This window comes from Chiloscyllium plagiosum, chromosome 11 (assembly GCF_004010195.1).
Source record: "Chiloscyllium plagiosum isolate BGI_BamShark_2017 chromosome 11, ASM401019v2, whole genome shotgun sequence".
Taxonomy (NCBI): domain Eukaryota; kingdom Metazoa; phylum Chordata; class Chondrichthyes; order Orectolobiformes; family Hemiscylliidae; genus Chiloscyllium; species Chiloscyllium plagiosum.
The window spans coordinates 36,453,669-36,472,784 of record NC_057720.1 but is presented as its reverse complement, the minus strand read 5'-3'; the positions used below and the strand labels follow the sequence as shown (position 1 = coordinate 36,472,784).

Sequence of the window (19,116 nt, the reverse complement as noted above, 5' to 3'; positions counted from 1 at the left end):
TTATCTATATACATGAAGTTACACATGCCAGTATTTATCGTTTAATATTTGGCATCGACAGAGGTTTATTTGAGAAATTAAACCACTGAATCAAAGCATCCTTCAACTTCTGAATTGAAAAGTTACCTCATTTCGTTTCAATTGAGCTTTCACATTACAATGTACTTCTTGGCAGCCAGCTATATTTTAACTTCATGTATATATCTCTGTCATCTAATTAAAACTTAAATGGCAGATTAACACCATTGAATAAATTTACCTTTAAATTCAGAATTTCTAACTGTTCAGTCAAAATGCATTCAGTGGTTATTTTTAAATTTTCTTTCATTTTCATTGACTTTTCTCATGCTACAAGGTCAGTGGGAGCAGCAACCTCCAATGTCTTATTTAAGAGGTTACTCTTCATGTGTGAGCCTGAATTGACAGTGAAGGCACTATATAGTTGAATTAAAGCCAAGGCTCTATTTAACATAAACATTTATTTTTTTGGCAGTCAGGAGGTGACATTTACATTCCTAGCACAAAGTGCTGACACAAATTACAATACAACATGGCTTGCCTTGCTGAGATTGATCAGCACAGTGTAGATTACACTGGAAGCTTCTAGTCAAAATTATACAGTGTAATTGTTCACTATTGTCACAAAGCTGGTCTTTTTTGTAAAAGGTGGTCCTTCTTCTCAAGGAAACTGTGTCCTTGATTTTTTTCAGAGAGATCGTAAACAGCCCAGGCTCCGAATTGGCTGAAGTGGTACAGAGATGAATGGGTTTACTGAGAGGCTTTTTGTTTACATATAAACAAATGAGTCTTCAGACTTCAGATTTTCATGTTTTAGAAGTAACCTGTATAATGAAAGGGGAGAGGTCAGTCCTGAAAGCTCAATTCTTGTTTTTGCTCAGTTGCAACAGGGGATGTGTGAAACAAGCTGCTGAACTCTCTCTCCTTCTGCTCTTCTAACTTCGATCTGTAAGCTGCTGTTTCATTTTTACTCTGTGTTTAAAGGGGTTTGTTTATTGGGACTGTTTGTATTTTTGGACCAGCATAATTAAGTCTAGTTTGGATAGACTCAGTTTTGTGTGTATTCTATATTCTGTTCTTTGCGTTTCATTCCATAATTTTGTGAATAAATTTTTGTCTGTTTTAAACCTGTTAGTCAACCTAGCTAACTTAGTCCGATAATTTTCACTGTACACTTACTGAAGCAAATAGCAAAGTTACAGTCTGGGCTGCCTGCTTAAGAATGTTTTGAGTGGTCTGGCATAGTCCACAACACTATGTTGTTTCTCAAAAAGACATGTAAAATCTTCATTATTTCCTCACAATCCACTATTAACTGTTTAGAATAATGAACCGATTGCGTTTATAATTCCAAGAGTTATCTCCGTTAATGATAGCCATCTGAGTGTCAGGATATTGCTGTTTCCAAAGTTGGAGGGAAAAAACATCTTCCTCATAAAATTTACATACATTTTGCAATAATTAATTTGAGCTTGCTGTTTAGATAGTGCCTGCCATTTACAGTTGATCCATTCAAAACCATGTCAAATTTCTTACTTCCATTTTCCCCAATCACATTCCATTCTATGAAATTAAATGAACATATCATTTGTAAGATTAATAGCCCCATAAATTCATAAAGTATAACACATAAAAAGCAAAGGATATTGAAATTCTCTCTGAAATCTGATAGCTAATGATAACCTTTATTTCAGCAACTCTTGCACCAATTTCAATAGTACAACACATTCTGTTCGGCCTCTCAGCACCCTAGAGCCATGAATGTGTTATCGTTGAGGTGTTGCTTTAAAATTCAGCTCCTAACTTGTGATACTGGCTTTGCAGGAACCACCTGCCAACTCTTTGATGTGTCACTGCTCCAAATATGGACCGTGACAACTAGTTCTCTCACTTCCTGCAACAGAAATCTTGTCAATTACTAAGCATACAAAAGTTAATCTGAAGATTTTATTCTTCACTTTAAGATTACATTTCATGTTGCAAGAATGAGATTGATATAATTGCTCCTCTCAGCTGAATGTCTTTGTTCACAACCAGTAAAGAAAATAGAAGAAACTTTTTGTGTAATTCTAATTTTTTAATTATTACAAGCCATTTACTTCAAATTTTTTCCTAAATATTAACAATCTGAATTTACAGTACTGTAAAGGGTAGAGACAGTCAAAGGTTCCTTGAGTGTGCTAAGGAAAATTTTCAACAGTACTATGTTTCCAGTCCGACAGGAAAGAAGGCATTATTGGTTTTGCATCTTGGGGCTGAGGTAGGTCAAGTTGTTCAAATTTCAGAAGGGGAACATTTAGGATTCAGTGACCATGACATCATAAGATTTACATTGACCACAGAAAAACACACAGAGCAATCCAGAGTAAGATTAATTAAGTGAATGAAAAGCCAACTTCAACTAATTAAAAACAGATCCAGACCCCAAATAAAGATTAGCAGACAAAACTGTAAATGAAGAATGACTTTAAAGAAGGCATTGTTCAAATACGGTTATGGAATATTTCCTTGCGAGGAAAGACTGTGCAAACAAATCCAGAGTTCCCTGGATAATGAAAAAGATAGGGATTAAGATTAAGCAAGGAAAAAAGTGTGTTTATGACAGATGTCATGTGGATAATACAATTGAGAACTAGGCTAAATATAGAAGACTAGTATTGAAAATGCAGACGAAAATGTTAGAAATAAAGATAAACTTCGAGAAGAACATATGAGGGAATATAAAAGTTTTCTGGCAGGCAAATAAATGAAAGAGAGGAATGGAACAAATTAGCAACAAAAAAGGGGGATTTATACTGAGAGGGCATTATTGAGCTATTAAATATTATGTTAGTAGGGCTGTTGTACTTTAAAGTCATTAAAGCTCAAGGATGAAATTAAATGCATCCAAGGATGCTAAAGGAAATGAGGGTGGAATTTGTGGTTATAAGTTTTCAATCTTCCTTAAATTCAGAGGTGGTGCCAGACAACTGGAGAAGTGCAAACATTATACTCTTTTTCAACAAAGTATAAAAAGTAAACTTAGCAACTACAGGCCAATTGTTTCTGAGTTGTAGAAACTTTTAGAAACAATCTGCTGAATTGTTCCATTTTCAGTTAAAGTGTTTTGTCGAGTAAGATTCATGATACCCAGTCCACACTGGCATACAATGAATCCTCTCATGTAACTTTCCATTCCTCACCTCGATAATTTCATAATAGTACTCTTCAGCACCCTTCTTGTGTACTCATGTGCCATGAGAGGCAAGTATGCTCACCACTGCTGGGAACAAGTACTCCACAAGGGTGAGTGCCTGAAATCCTTTCTTTGCTACTTCACTCACAGGGCTACCAATCATTCTAATTCTGTCACACCAAATCATCTTGCCAAGCTCATAGACAACTTTCACTATTGCATGCATCGTGTCCACTCACCAGCTCTCACACACCTCATCTTCCCAAACTACTAATCCTTCCTGCCCTTCTCACTTACTGGGATACTTCACAACTCTCCTACTCCTACACTACCAGTACCTTCTCTCCCACCCACTTCCATCATACTCAATATCTTCCTTTTGTCTCACTGTATGAAAAATTGTCTCAACTCAAATTTATATCTCCACAGGGCACTGACTGATCTACCTATCATCCTGAAACTAATTGCATTTGACCTGCACAACTGACCATAGGCCAATCTCTAGACGGTAAGGTAACGGATGCCTGGATTTTGTTTAGATCCAACTCCTAACTGACCATGGCCAATTCCCTGGTGACACTCCTTGATGCCATGAAGGATTAATCCCCTTTGACTTTCAGACATTGCCATTTACTTGAAGCACATGCAGGGTGTTTGCCATGCAAGCTGCTGGCACAACTGCAGGTATAATGTTGATGTAGGTTGGTGCTGCAGAGAAATTGTCCCCTTGACTGTTCATTGCTCCCCACTGTGTCAAGCTGTCTGCCTCTCACTCTGAGGGGTAGCACAATAGCTCAGTGATTTGCACTGGTGCCTCACAGCACCAGGAACCTGGGTTCAATTTCAGCTTTGGGTGACTGGGTGGAATTTGCACATTCTTCCTGTGCCCGGATGGGTTCTTGTTGGCTGCTCCAGTTTCCTCCAAGTATGCAAAGATGTGCAGGTTAATTGGATTGGCATGGTAAATTTACCCAGTAGTATCTAGGGATGTGCAGGCTACGTGGGTTAGCCATGGTGACACTGAGGTTATGATAGTAGGGTGGGGAGCTGGGTTTGAGTGGGATGATCCTTGGAGTGCCTCCTTTCACACTGTAGGGATTCTAATACTCTGCATGAAAATCACTGAAAGCCAGAGGTTGGTAGATTCCTAGTAAGCGCACAGAAAGAGAGCACCAACAAATTATCGTGTGTGAGAGACCCGGTAAAGTTGTAGGTGTCCTTGATCTCCAAAATGAAGTGTTAAAGGGCTGAAGTAATGTATGAGTGGGTCCAAGGACATGCATTATGAAATGGTGAGGGTGATGGTTTGATATTCCAACTTGTATAAATGAAGAATTGATAAGAATAGGGCCCATGAAGCATGAAGGGATATTGTGGTGAAGTCATTGTTTGCTGACAGCTGGAGGGCACAATTAATGCTGCAGCCACCAGCTACCCTCTCTGACTCATAAGTTGAGAATTTGCACCATCTACTTTCTTAGGGAAGGAAAGAATTGGAATTAGCTATAAAAAGTGTACTGGGCTAATAACGAATTGCAAATGCAGGGATTGCTGCTCAGTAGTGTGATTGGTAGTTGCCATTTAATACTGGAGTGAAAATTTGGATTTTTATTCCTCTACATCAAAATTCTGATGTTTTCATTTGATGTATTTTCCCACCTTTCTTGCCACTGCCCACACTGATCTATTGAGGAGCAAATTACACCCAATAATTAAAATTGAAATCACTTAGGAAAAGTGGATAATTTAAAAAGCTAGCACAGATTTTTAAAGGGCACATTTTAACTAACCTGTTTCAATTTTGATGAGATAACAGTGGGTGTTGAGGGTAATGCTTTAATGTGATGCACAGGGGCTTTCAAAAAACATTTGATAAAGCGTTACACAAGATTAGTAAAGATGGGGCGGGGGGTCATGAAATTGAAAGGACAGTAGCAACATGGATATGAAATCGGCTGTGACAGGAAACTAAGTAGTGGTGAACAGTGGTTTTGGAATTGATAGGAAATTTCAAAACCATGAAGGATGTTTCATGAAGGAAACCTGTTCCCATTGCTGGCAGGATTGAGAACCAGGAGATGAAGATTTAGGGTAATTGGCAAAAGCAGCAACAAGACTTTGGGAAAACACTCTTTCATGCAGTGAATAGGTAGGATCTGGAATGCACTGCTAAAGAGTCTGTTATATCACACTCAATTGAGGCTTTCATGAGGGAATTGGATTATTATCCAAAAAAGGAAACATTTGCAGGATTACAGGGAAGGCAGAGAAGTAGAACTAGATAAGTTGATCCTTTACAGGGCCAGCACAAATGCAACAAAAGGTGGACGGCCTCCCTCTGAGCTATAACCATTCTATGATTTTATGACTTTTCATCAGAAATGATTTGACAGATTGGTGTTCAAAGACATAAGTAGTCTTGATATAAGAGATAGTGAAAAACTGCAGGAATGGAACCAGCCAAGTTGCTTTGGCACCAATCTGGCATGGATATGATGGATTATACCTCTATCAATAAAATCTACTTGTGAACTAATACAGGATTCTTTTATCAATTTTGTCATTATAAGTTCAAATGAAAAGCTCGAACAGTACATCTCCTTTTTGAGTAAAATTGAAGTTCTGTAAACTCAAATGTAATGGTTTAAGTTACTGCTCATGCTCAGACCAAGTCCGAAGATGTGCAGGTTAGATGGATTGGCCATGCAAAATTCCCCATAGAGTCCAAGGATGTGCATCCTAGCCATGCGAAATGCAGGGTAACAGAAATAGGGTAGGGGCTGGATTTGATTGGGATGCTCTTCAGAGGAACAAATAGGACGGATGGCCTGCTTCCACACTGTAGAGATTCTATGATTCTAAATTGTCTTGTATGTATTATCATTAATTATTCCTAATTCCCAAATGTTAATGCTGGAAAAATTCTAACTTGAAGTTGTTAGCCAGGCTGCTGCACAGAGACAGAGACAGGGAGATCAATCAGAGACATATTCCTGAAAATGAGATGTTAGTCAGGAGGCTGCAAAGCGGTGGAGGTGCCAGTCATTGACAGGGGCCAGGAATGCTCAGTATATTAGAAAAAAACTGCTGACATACAAGAGAAACAGCTTGTGAACTGAGAATGACTGGAGTCCAGGTACTGCTTGGTACCAACCATATTCTGCAGTAAAAGAAAGAAAGATGAGGTAATGCAAACACCTTATTTGGACAAGGGGCAATAAGGTAATGCTACTAGCTCCTTGGTCTGGAGCCAATCAGGTAAAGACATGCAATTAACAGGTGAGCCTGACCCAACGGGGAAAAGACACCATGACTTGAGAAAGATCAGGAAAGAGGATAAAAGAAGATGCTCGAGGCATACAGACAGCAATAACTCCAGTAATTAACACTTGCAAATCAGATCCTTTGTTGGTTAACATGGAGAGAGAGCTGTGTGTGGCCAATGTCAGTCCTCAACAGGAGCAAAACAGTTAACTAGTTCGTGTATTATCTTTTATATTCTTATACTACTCAGAGTGTAAGAGGACTCAAGTGGGTGTATAAATAGGTTGTTAATTCAGTTTGTGGGAAATATATAAGCTATGGTTTGTAACAGAACACATAATATGTAAGTGCATGGTTTAATACATAAATAAAGTAACTTGTAAAGTTATAAGAACTGACTTTTCTCTCTGCACACACCAGCAGCTGCAGCTGGTGGTTGCTGGACTCAAACAGACATCAACAAAGTATTCATCACGAAAAATTACCCTTGTAAAGTTTAAGAAATATGACAAAGCCTTACATGACCACAGTGTTTTATTTCATTTAAATTATCCCAAATATATTTTATACATATATAACCAAAGTAGTAACAACGACTAATGCAATCTTTGGGTGACAATGTATTTTGTTGGCATGCAGTTCAATATATTAAAAATCTAACTAAATTAATGGTTAAGTAATGCTGTCATGAATCATGAATTGTGCCCAATATTGTGAAAGCATGTTTCAATTTTTCCTCCTTCGCTTTGTGATCTTCTCTTGAAGCATAGCAGAATCACATGTTGCCTGTTAAGAAATGTACATCATAAGCACACTAGCTGTGAGTGATTTGTAATATCACATCATGTTTTTGAAAAGTATTTGTGAAACTCTTTCTTCCCATTAATTAACAGTAAATAACTCTTTTTCTGCCACATGGACACAGCAAAATATATTGGATGCAAATTTATTTTTAGATACAAGAAAACTGTATTCTAATAGATAGGAACAGAGATCAAGGTTGGGCCCAAACATAGAACATAGAAGAATACAGCGCAGTACAGGCCCTTTGGCCCTCGATGTTGTGCCGATCCAAGTCCATCTAACCTACACTAGCCCACTATCCTCCATATGCCTATCCAATGCCCGCTTAAATGCCCATAAAGAGGGAGAGTCCACCACTGCTACTGGCAGGGCATTCCATGAACTCCTGATTCGCTGAGTAAACTTGTCCTTGTTTTCATATCAAAATTTCATGTGAATTTAGGACTGGGAGTATTAAAAGGCAAATGAGGGAATTATGTTATGTTCCATATTTCCTTCCATTTGTCAATTTTGAATGTATATTCAGATGTATACAACTGTTCATTTCTATTAAGAGTACCATTAAGTACACTGGGGACAATTTCAATGCTGCAGTATGTCACAGATTGGTTTTGAAATCTAACTTAGCAAAGAATTGAGACAATCACTGCTCATAAATTTTTAAAGATACTAGATAGTTATGATTGTGGTTCTAAATCCCAACCTGAGTCAGGTGCCTCAGGTGTGCTGGAAATGGAACAGGAGATGCAGTCAAGTGACAATAGGAATGCTATACATTTCTGAAATGACTATGGGTGGAGGTGAGGAATAAGAGGTATGAATTCTGTCAGTGGTCCGAATGAAAACAGGCAGAGGGAAAGATAAGATTTAAAGTAATTTAAAGTGAACAGAGCTGATCCTGACAGCTGTTGGATCTCATAGTACTCTGTAGAACTTTACCCAAAAAACCAGAAAACTTGTTTCTGCTGTGCCACTGATATTTCCAAATCACACCTTGGGGATGTTGCAGCTGCACAACATGAGAGCCACGGAAGTGCAAGGAAACTCAGGGGTAACAATTTAAAGGCAGAAAGCTGTTCCACCAAATATCATTTCTGTACAGTATGCACATGTAAATGGTAAAGAATGAGTACTTATCTAAATATGTTCAAATTTATCTACTAAAAAAAAATAGAGCAATTCATAAAGATTTTTCACCAACCTGATCAAGTTCAGAGAGAGTCTTTTTAGCTCGAACAGCTTTTATACTCTGTGTAGTGCTCAACTTTTGAGGTTCCTCATATCCTATGCCATTATCCTGCAAGTCATCTTTTTGCATCTAACAGTGAAAACCCAGCAAGATAATTACATATATGCCAAGAATTCAAACAGTATGGTAAGAACCATTAGCAAACACGACTCATAAATATATTACAGTTAAATGTTTAGGGTAAAGCCTTCTTCCAGAAATAGTTCAGTGGTTTTTACAGTCTTAAAAAAATGGTTATTCTCACCATAATAATTGAAACAGCAAACTGTAGTTATTAAACACTTTTACATTGTGCATTAAAAAATTGGATCCTCAACCCAAGTCACGTGAGTCCTAATCAGTGATTTGCAGCCTTTTTTGTACTGAAAAATAAGGAATGCTCAAGATGCAGGTGCATTGCAGAAAAAAAATTAAAAACCACATGTTGCCAAAGTTAACGGGCCATCAATTTGGAAGAGAAACTGTTTAACAGGATGGCCTATGTTGGTGCTGTTACATACCAGCAGGCTAAACTTTCAGGAACTGAGAGAAGACATTGATTGCCTGCTCAGCAGCAACCCTATCCATGGTTGAAAGATTCCAGCTGAACCATATTCATGGGCAAAGGTTAAGTTAAATTGGTTACTCACCACTACAGGTTGGTAGTTTCTGCAGTGGTGACTCCATCTCCTGCTCACAAATGTGAACAAATCTGGTAGCAGTGCATGTGATTAGCTATGTTCCAACACTGCTCCAAGTTCTGCCTCCATGCAACCATGAAAATTCTCATAAATTAGGAGTAAGAAACAAACATCAAATTTCTTGCATAGTGAAAACAGCTTTCTCTAGTTGGACTATTAATATATTCATGAAAGATGCCTATAGATTTACATGGTTAACTTCTCTGTTCTTCAGATTGGACCACAGTACCTGGAAGCACTGTGTATTAAAAGTGCAAAAAAGGAAAATATTTCAAGTAAGATATTGCAGAATACTGACCAACACTTTTCTAAGCTTTAATCTTTTGCCTGATACATCCAGCTCTGCTGCCTTTGCAACCAACTGCTTTATCTGAAATTAAAAAAAAGTATTCTTGAGACAAGTGCAAAGTTGATATTACAGTACACACTTCGCTCTTGGTGGTGCAAGATCAGCTTTGCTGTTTCACCTTGTGTTTAGCAGCCAGAATGTTTTCATTAGTCTGCCAGCAGAGATTTTTAGCTACACTGGCAATGCCCTCTACAGGGTAGACAGGATGTGGTGGTTCCAGTATTGGACTGGGGTGGACAAAGGCAAAAATCACACAACACCGAGTTATAGTCCAACAGGCAGCTGCCTGTGGGAAGTAACAAGCTTGCAGTTTTCAAATAAGCCTGTCAGACGATAACTCGATGTCATATGATTTTTGACTTTTATAGGGTATTAATGGTATCTATGAGCAAAGCAAGTGACTGCAAGGCTCATCAACTAATCAGTTTGAAGCACCTGCATTGAAATATGCAGATCGCAAACCAGGAAATGAAAAATAGGAAACTGTGTACAAAATGAAGCAAATTTTGACACACAGTTGAGACTAAGGTAGAGCAGTGAAAAAAAGAGAGAAAAGAGAACAAAGACAAAATTTGAATTTATATTTTCCTAATCAGCTGCAACATCAACTTTTTTTTAAGCAAATATACGACCTTATAACTCAACTTCTTTTCAGAACTGGAAAGATAGTTTGTCAATGATTATCATATTGGGCACTGTTTAAAAATAATCATTTCTAGAATCACTTTCTACAATTGGCACCCTATAAAGAGATTTTTCTCCCAGAACCAGCCCTAACTTTTTCAGCAGATTAAATGTAAGATAGACTAAATTTGTATAATTACAGTGTTAACAGTGGAAGTCTATTGCTGAGGACTGCATTAGTGCACCCTTTCGAAAATTGGGGTATCTCCGACAGCTATATCAGAATTTCCAAGATTAACTGCACATATGCATATTAGAAGATACTATTAGACTCATTTTCCTCAGTTCAGCATCAATAGTAGAGCAAAATTTGGGCATTGTTAAATGTAACAATTTAAAGCTTAAAGATTTGAAACAAGTTGTAACCAAGAATATCATGATAGTAATTTATGTTGAGTTACAATAGTTGAAATGCCCTGTTGAAATTATGCTTTTCGTGCAAACTTTTTTTGCACTATCAGCAAGGTACAATCTATGTTGTGATTTGATGTTATTACACACCTCTGGAGCAGATGAGACTTGAACCAGAGACTCCCAGTCCAGGAGTAGGGACACCAACAGTGTTCCACAGGAGGGCCCTAAATCTGAGTAACTAATGTGTGTGTTTCTTGTTGCTTGAAGGGTGTTAACCATAACTGTGGGAAATGTCTCTTCATTACCTTAGAGTAGCTGATCCAGACAATGGGGAAGCATTCTAATACTGAGTACTGACCACTTTTATTTTAATGAGCACAACACATGCTTACTTTACTTTTTATGTTATATATACAAATGAAAACGTTTCTGATTCGTCCTTGTGACTTCCAAAGTATTTAACAGAAATTCTTCACAAATGTAATACCTCTTTGTCTGATTCACTAAATGACTGCTCATTAGTCACACTCCTCTGGAGTTCAGAATGGGCTGCCAAAATATGAAAAATGGCCAAAGGTTACATATTTTCCAACTGATTATTGTATAAATGAAACACTACCCTGGATATTAACATTGTATAAAATGATGTAGTACAACGTTGCATAGCTATCCTCCAATAGTTGTGACTAATTATTTACCTTTAGTATATAAAAATCTAACAATTTTATTCATAGAAGTTACCTTTTCTGGATGTTCTGGCAAATCAATTTTATAGAGTCTTTTTTCTTTTACTGAAAGTTACATACATTTACTTATTTGATCTTTGCCATACTCATATTATGATTAGATTACATTAGGTTCCCTACAGTGTGGAAACAGGCCCTTCAGACCAACAAGTCCACACTGACCCTCTGAAGAGCAACCCACCCAGACCCATTCCCCTACATTTGCCCTTGCACCTAACACTACGGGCAATTTAGCATGGTCAATTCACCTAACCTGCACATCTTTGGACTGTGGGAGGAAACCCACGCAGACACAGGGAGAATGTGCAAACTCCACACAGACAGTTGCCCTAGTCGGGAATTGAACCCAGATCCCTGGCACTGTGAGGCAGCAGTGCTAACCACTGAGCCACCGTGAGTATGATGTTCCTACACATATACATAAATGAAAAATGTATCATAAAATATTTCTTAAATTTAACACGTCTAGGACCCCATGCCTTTTGGCTACAATATAGTGTAGATCAAATGTGTAGCATCCATTTCAGGCTTTGGGAAGGTCTAGTTGCAAACACTTCATGAATTTGTAAACATAGCCAAAGTAGGATAGAGATAGCAACTCAGCCAGTCTGACAGTATCTGTGGAGACAAGAACAGTTAATGTTTTAATCTGATATGACTCTTCTTCAGAACTCCAGATGGTGCCAGATCTGCTGAGTTTCTCCAGCATTTTCCATTTTTCGTACACAAGCAAAGTGCTGCAAATAGAGATGACAATTATCTGCACACCTATATTTTTCATCTGTAAAGAAATAAGTTAACTAAATGATTGTTTTCTATTCCTATTATGTTGGAAATTATGTTTCTTTGGTGATGCAAAGACTCCCTTCATCTCTGAAAGAGTGCAGCAAACTTGAGGCAGATTCTAGGGAAACACTTGAATTCAGAAATGGTTGCCAGATCTGCACATTGCACTCAGATTTTGAAATGTTGCTTTGAAGACCCTGGTCCAAGCAGCAGACAGGAAGAGACATCCTACTACTGCCAGCGAGAGCAAGAAAACTCTAGGCAATTTTTGCATCACTGTTGGAAACTAACCTTTCAGGAATCAATGCGAGAGGAATTAATTTTTAAAGGACATGATTGCAATGCCACAACATATTTAATGACCTCTAAATTGTCAAGATTTGAATACTGTTCTCTTATTCTCTGCTCACATATATACCACCTTCAACCTCACTACTTATTTATTCTTATAATCAAAAGTTGATCAACGTTTGCATTTCTCAGCCCTGCAGGCTTACCAGTTGTGCACAACCCCAGGTAGGAGTCAGCCAGTGGAGAACTCCAAGTTCACCTGCAAACCACTTCATCAGAAGAAAGCATATGGGCCTTTATAGGAAGAGGGAGAATCATGGCCATTTGATTCAAAATGCTAGAGGACACTTTGAACGCTTAGTTCCTATATGCACCATGCATGACAAACTGAAGATACATTTATCATGTAATTATTTATTGTAAAAACATTAAGTAATGTCGCTTTTGAGAAATTTGGTGACACCTCAAGGGAAGCACAGACTTTGTATTAAGTAGCACCACTCAATTTGGCAAACTTATTTAAATATTTAAACTTATTTTTGTTGGTCTGTTTGCCAAGCTGGTAAGTTTGTTGGCAGACATTTCGTCCCCTTTTTAGATGACATAATCAGTGCTCTGTTGCCTCCTGTGAAGCACTGCTGTACTGTTCCACTTTGAATTTATGTGGTTGTGTTTGAGCTGCTTCCAGTTGGTGCCGGTTCTGGTTTTTCCACTGCAGCGGTTCGTGCATCGGGTCCAGGTCAATGTGCTTGTTGATGGACTCTGAGGATGAGTATTATGCCTCCAGGAATTCCCTTGCTGTTCTTTGTTTAGCCTGTTCTAGTATCATGGTTTTTGTTGTCAGTATGTATGGATACCAGGGAGAGTTGGTCGTGTTGCTTAGTTGCTAATTAGTGTTCATGGATGGGGGTCACTAGCTGTCTGCCTGTTTGTCCTACATAGTGCTTAGTGCATTCGCTGCATGGGAGTTTGTAAATTACATTCATCCTGCACATAGTGGGTATTGGTAATTTATTCTGGTGAACCACTGTCTAAGTGTGGCTGTCGGTTTGTGTGCTGTCAAGATCGCTAGTGATTGGAGCAGTTTAGTTATCAGTACTGAAATGTTTTAATATATGGGAGAGGAATCCATGTATTGGGGCGTGTCTTGTCTTCTTGATATTGCTTGACTGCCAAACATCTTCAGACAAAGCTGTGGGGGTATCCATTTTTAGCAAAGACTTTGTATAGGTGTTCTTCTTCCTCTCTTTGCTGCAGTGTTGCTGCTCTTTTGACCAGGATTCTAATGCAGTTCCTCTTGTGGGTGTTTGGGTGGTTACTGTTGTAGTTGAGGATCTGATTGGTATGTGTAGTCTTTCTGTAGACTTTTATTGTGCATTCGCCATTCTGTGTTCTTGTAACCATTACATCTAGAAATGGGAGTTGGTTGTTTTTCTCCTCCTAACTAGTAAATTTGATCCCGGTGAAAATGCTGTGGATCTTCTGGTGTATGTTCTGGATTTCAATTCTTTTGATTTTCACAAAAGTGTCTACCACGTACCTGATCCATAGCATGGGTTGGATCTGTAAGAGGGCTGTCTGTTCAAGTCTTTGCATTACCGTTTCAGTTATGAGCCCTGAGATGGGTGGGTCCATAGATGTTCCATTGATTTGTTCATATACCTGGTTGTTGAAGATGAATTGTGTTGTCAGGCACAGGTCAAGTAGTTTTAATATGCTGTGTTTGAAGGGTTTATTGTCAGTTTGGCTGTTCTGGTTGTTCAGCAGTTCTGCTATAGTTTCTTTAGCTAAAGTTATATCGTTTGAAGTAAAAAGTGCCATAATGTCGAATGAGATCATCACTTCGTTTTTGTTGATATTAATATTCCTGAAGTCGTCCTGGAAGCATGGTACTCAACCTCAGCCTCTATCAATAAACCTTCACCTGGACCCATATACAAACCGCTGCAATGGAAAAACCAGAACCGGTACCAACTGGAAACAGCTCAAACAGAACCACGTAAATTCAAAGCGGAACAGGACAGCAGTGGTTCACAGGAGGTAACATCGCACAGATGATGTCATCTAGAAAGGGGATGAAACGTTTGTCAATAAACCTAACAGCTCGGTGAGCAGACCAACAATGAACCCAACCAGCTCACGAGATACAGATCTTCACAAAACTTTATTTAAAATATTAATTTGATATTTTAATAGTTCAGGGATGTACCCTGGATACATAAGGAGCAGTCTCATTATTTTGGTGGATGTTATATTTGCAGCTCCAAATTAAGGTGTGCATTATGCCTGCTGCATTAATATTTATTTTATATTAGAGAAGTAGATGTGGGATCAATATTTTTTATGCCATCTTCATTAATGCCTGGTAGCACTCTGCTTCTTGCACTAGACAACCAACCTTTTTAAATTTTCTGTAGTTCAGGAAGTTGAATTATGCATCAAACTAGTGCTCATACTTTCCTTTAATATGCCGGAATGATCATACCTGTAATATTTTGGTAGGATGGAGAATCTCTGTCCTAGATCAAAAGAAACAACAGCTGAGATGCCGATTGCAACAGATTAAAACATGATAATGATTTATGCTTGTAGAATTTAGAACACCACTCCTGCAAGTCACTAGTTGTTCTGGGTGTCTCACCATAAATATTCTAAGTGTGCTTTGCTCTGAACAAAAAAAACAGGCTCAATTTTTTATGAGATCCATCCTTGTTATATTAGTTTCTATTAGAACCTCACTGTTGTACAGACTGAAACATTTCAAAATAAATTATAAGTAGCTAGTTAGTGTTGTCACTCACGTTCGGGGTGGATTTGACTTCCTCCATTCCTTGTACTGAAGTTTTGACTTCCTCATTTAGTATGTTCTCCTTCTCCAGCTGTTCCATTGTTTCTTTCTCTGTGGTGACCCTCACTTTCATCATATGGAATGGAGTCGGCACATCACCAACTTTAAAATGGACTGGAGTTCCCTCAAACCACACAGCATCACACTCACCTTGTTTAAACCCTGGAGGCTGGTACTCAGGAGGTGTCACTGCCAAGTAGAAAATAAATGAGGATTTTTTTCACCAATATTTATGCAATGAACATTTTAAGTAAAGATTAAAATACAAGCTATACTTAATAAATTCTAACGCTTGCCTTCTGGCTGGATTTCCTAAATACAGATATGTACAATGCTATTTAAATTGACACTAAATTTTACAATTGAATAATTTAGAAAGGAGAAATGAAGTAGAAATGACCTCATTCAAAAGGTTGCGTATCTTTGGAATTGTCTAATCCAGAAGGTACAGGGTGTTCTACTTCTGAAGACATTAAAAATATTTATGGGTTATCAAGAATAAAAGGGTTAGGGAGTGGGCAATAAAGTGTAGTTGCGGCTCAAGATCAGCCATAATCATATTGAATGGTGGAGCAGACTAAAAGAACCACATGGTGTAATGCTACTCATATTTCTTATGTTCTTATTTACCTATTTACTTCTCTCTCATAGCGCCTGGGTGCAGGCAATATCTGAAAACACCCCAAAACATTTGTTTATTTATGCCTCTTAGATTTCCTGTCAGCCTGCTAATCTTTAAGGGCCCTTCTTTTACAGGAATCTGTCATTACCATGGGAAACATGACATTATATTATAGTAATTTCAGTAACACAATCAAACCTATAAAATTGTATGATCATCTTTGTTGCCATAGTAGAACTTCTAGGGGAGGATCACTATAGCTGGAAATCCTGAGTACTCAATAAAATGGACGCATTATATTGAATAGGCATTGTCATGATCCTGGATGAGACCACAAATTACGTTACAATCCATGACTACACTGGTTGTGCTACATTATGGCTAGGGACTAGGAACGTTTTGTATTTAGATAAAGTTTGAGATCTCAGGTACAAAGAGCGCCTGGGTGCAGGCAATATATGAAACCATAAAATTCCATGGTTTTTAACAAAGTTTTATTGTACAAAGTTAAAACAGTAAAACAATGTATTTTATATTATATACATACATGCCTTAAACTATAAACATCCAGAATTAAAAAGGTTAATGTATCTAACATATAAACAATGGTCAAATACCCAAACCAGAAATAACAGGTTCTACAGATTTCACAGCAACACCACAGATGTTACTGACGCTATAGGTCAGAAACTATTAAAACTTTTTCCAAGGCATTCTAATTCTTCTTTATTGAAGACACAGCTTCAGAACTCCACTGAAAGCTGCCCCATCAGAGTTCCTCAATGACTGCTCACAAGTTCAATCTCCTTGGGAGACTGTTGTCCATTGGATTCCTAAGACTGCATTTTATCATTATTCATAGGCAAAATTTCTGTTTATAGAAGATAGCTGGCTTCATTCATTTTAGTTGGATTTCTCAGAACTCAGTATGCTAATTTTTTGAGTTGTACCAAGATATTGCTTGTGGGCTTCCTTCATATGCATTCTCAGTGGCACTGAACTACCAAAGGTTCTCAGGTTCCAACACAGAGCTAATGATTTTCCACCATGTTTTCAGCTCCTGGGGCTTCTTTGGAGTCCTAACTGCATGGAGATATTAAATTGGTTCCTGGGTCTTCTTCCTGAATCTTAAACAATGTTGCACCACTGAGGCTTAGCTGTCTTCTCACCAGCAGTTAACACTAACACTTTTCCTACATGGAGCTTATTTCTCTATACCATGTCATTTGTCACTAACATATCATGGGTTTCCATGCCACCAGCAACCTGCAGGTGCACAACACTGAGAATGGGTTCACCCTGCTCGATCTCTGTAATGGCTGTGAAGAATTGCTAGGCAAAGAATCCCAGTAAACACCAGGCTGACCATGAATGGTCTGTCCGCCTTGTGCATACAGCGGAACTTCCAGAGCATGCCAAGAATTATTGTCCTTAGCCTCTTAGTGAAAATGGCAAATTTGGGTTTCCTAATATCCTGTACATTGGGAAAATAAAAGTTCATTAAAGGGACAGTTTTGAAAATACAAGTTCTTAACATATATAAAAGAAACAAATAAACAAACAAACAAACAAACAAATAAATAAATAAATAAATAGAGTTGTAGTTGAATTGGCTTGACTAGGGGTGCACCAAGTTCTGGAATACAAGTCTCCAGTCCTATTGCTGAAATGTTCTCAGGGCCCATAGCTTTCGTTGTATCCAATGCCTCCAGCAATTTATTGATATCATGTGGAGTGACTGGCTGAAGACTGGCATTTGTGATGGAGAGGACCTACAGAAGAGGCAGAGATGGATTATCTTCTTGGCACTTGTGGTTGAAGACTAAGGCTTAAGTATTTGCAACATTTTTCACACTGACACGTTGGCTCCTCTATCATTGAGGGTGGGGAATATTTATGGAGCCTCCTTCTCCATAGAGTTACTTAACTGTCCACCACTATTCACAACTGGATGTGACAACTGCTGCTGAGCTTAGATCTGATCAGTTTGTTATGGAATCGCTTACTCTTGTCCATCATTTGCTGCTTATGCTGTTTGGCACAATTCTTAAAATAATAAATCAAATTTACCTTCATCATAATAGAACAGTTTCATTGTCAGAGACACGTCATTAGGAAGAATTTCTAGGCTTTGCATCAAGACAAACAGCTTACGGATGAGCAAAATGGAGGCTTTCTTTGTATCTTGAAGGCTTACTTGCTTGTTTTTGCTGTAAAAATATAAATATATTGGGATGAATACCCTTGCTTTTCTAAACCACACTTGTGATGCATAATCAGAGTATGAGATCTTTTACCAGCAAAAAATGTATACAGGAGTCCATAACATTGATTTTCTACTGTTAATTCTCCTTCGTTTACAACCCATTTCATTTGTGTTCCCTTCCTTCACTTCTTCTGTGTCTTTATTTAAATCTATGGACTTGGAATTTACAACATATGCACATAAATATACCCATAATCTCCTAAATCAGAATCGTTGATAGAGAGAGATTTTTAGGAGAGCAATAAATTTTTTTTTCAGATCTTTTAAATGAAATTCTAAAAAATCCTCACCTGTGACTGACTCTTCTTTCCTAAAATAAATTTTTATGACATCAGTATCCTTCACGTAGAAAATTAAATAGCTTCTTCAGTAGTGGGTTCTTAAACATGGTAAGCATAAGGTGGAACTCAAATTTTAAACTCAAGGAACTCGTTTTCTGACTAGTCAGGGTATCTTCCAATTCTGCCAGTAGCTATATCAAACAACAGAGGGAATGCAACTGCAAAGAGATTAAGCAAGTGGTTGAAGATGTAGCAGATGGAGTTCAATGTAAATGTTGTTTGGTGGGGTGTGGATAGGAATGAGGTTATCCACTGTGGTGAACTCAAGAGAGATAGATCATAGTATTTTCTAAAATAAAATATTAAGAAGCGAGGAAATGTGAAGCAGAGGTTTAGGAGCTCATGCACATAGATCTCAAAAAGCTAGTAGACAGGTATAACATTAATTTTAAAATTACATGTAATGTTTGATCCCCCCCCACAAATATGGGATACAAAAGGGTGAAAAATATGGTTCATCTGCATCAACTCATTACACCACATTTTTTTTTATAGATATTTTTATTAGAAATTTAACATTTTTACAAGTTTACAAAAATAAACAAAACTCTCAGATATAAACATTGATATACAATTAGCTCAAATATACAATAACCAAAATTTGACAAAAAAAAACAAAAAACAAAACAACAAAAAAAA

The 19,116-nt window shown here is 37.8% G+C and overlaps 1 protein-coding gene across 7 annotated transcripts in view; it reads right to left on the bottom strand.

Moving 5' to 3' along the window:
- Positions 1-496: 496 nt before the first annotated feature.
- Positions 497-19,116, bottom strand: part of zte38 (zebrafish testis-expressed 38) — a 63,031-nt gene continuing 44,411 nt past the window's right edge. For 6 of the 7 annotated variants that reach the window (XM_043699093.1, XM_043699087.1, XM_043699091.1 and 3 more), the window contains exons 9-15: positions 17,941-18,080; positions 15,202-15,437; positions 14,886-14,919; positions 11,065-11,126; positions 9,489-9,560; positions 8,463-8,579; positions 6,995-7,243 (exon numbers count right to left, since the gene is read on the bottom strand). In XM_043699093.1, the coding sequence (XP_043555028.1) occupies positions 7,184-7,243; positions 8,463-8,579; positions 9,489-9,560; positions 11,065-11,126; positions 14,886-14,919; positions 15,202-15,437; positions 17,941-18,080 (721 nt within the window). In that variant the 3' untranslated portion in view covers positions 6,995-7,183. Of the gene's footprint in view, positions 843-6,994; positions 7,244-8,462; positions 8,580-9,488; positions 9,561-11,064; positions 11,127-14,885; positions 14,920-15,201; positions 15,438-17,940; positions 18,081-19,116 lie in introns of those variants that run through there. The other variant, XM_043699089.1, reaches the window with a different exon arrangement.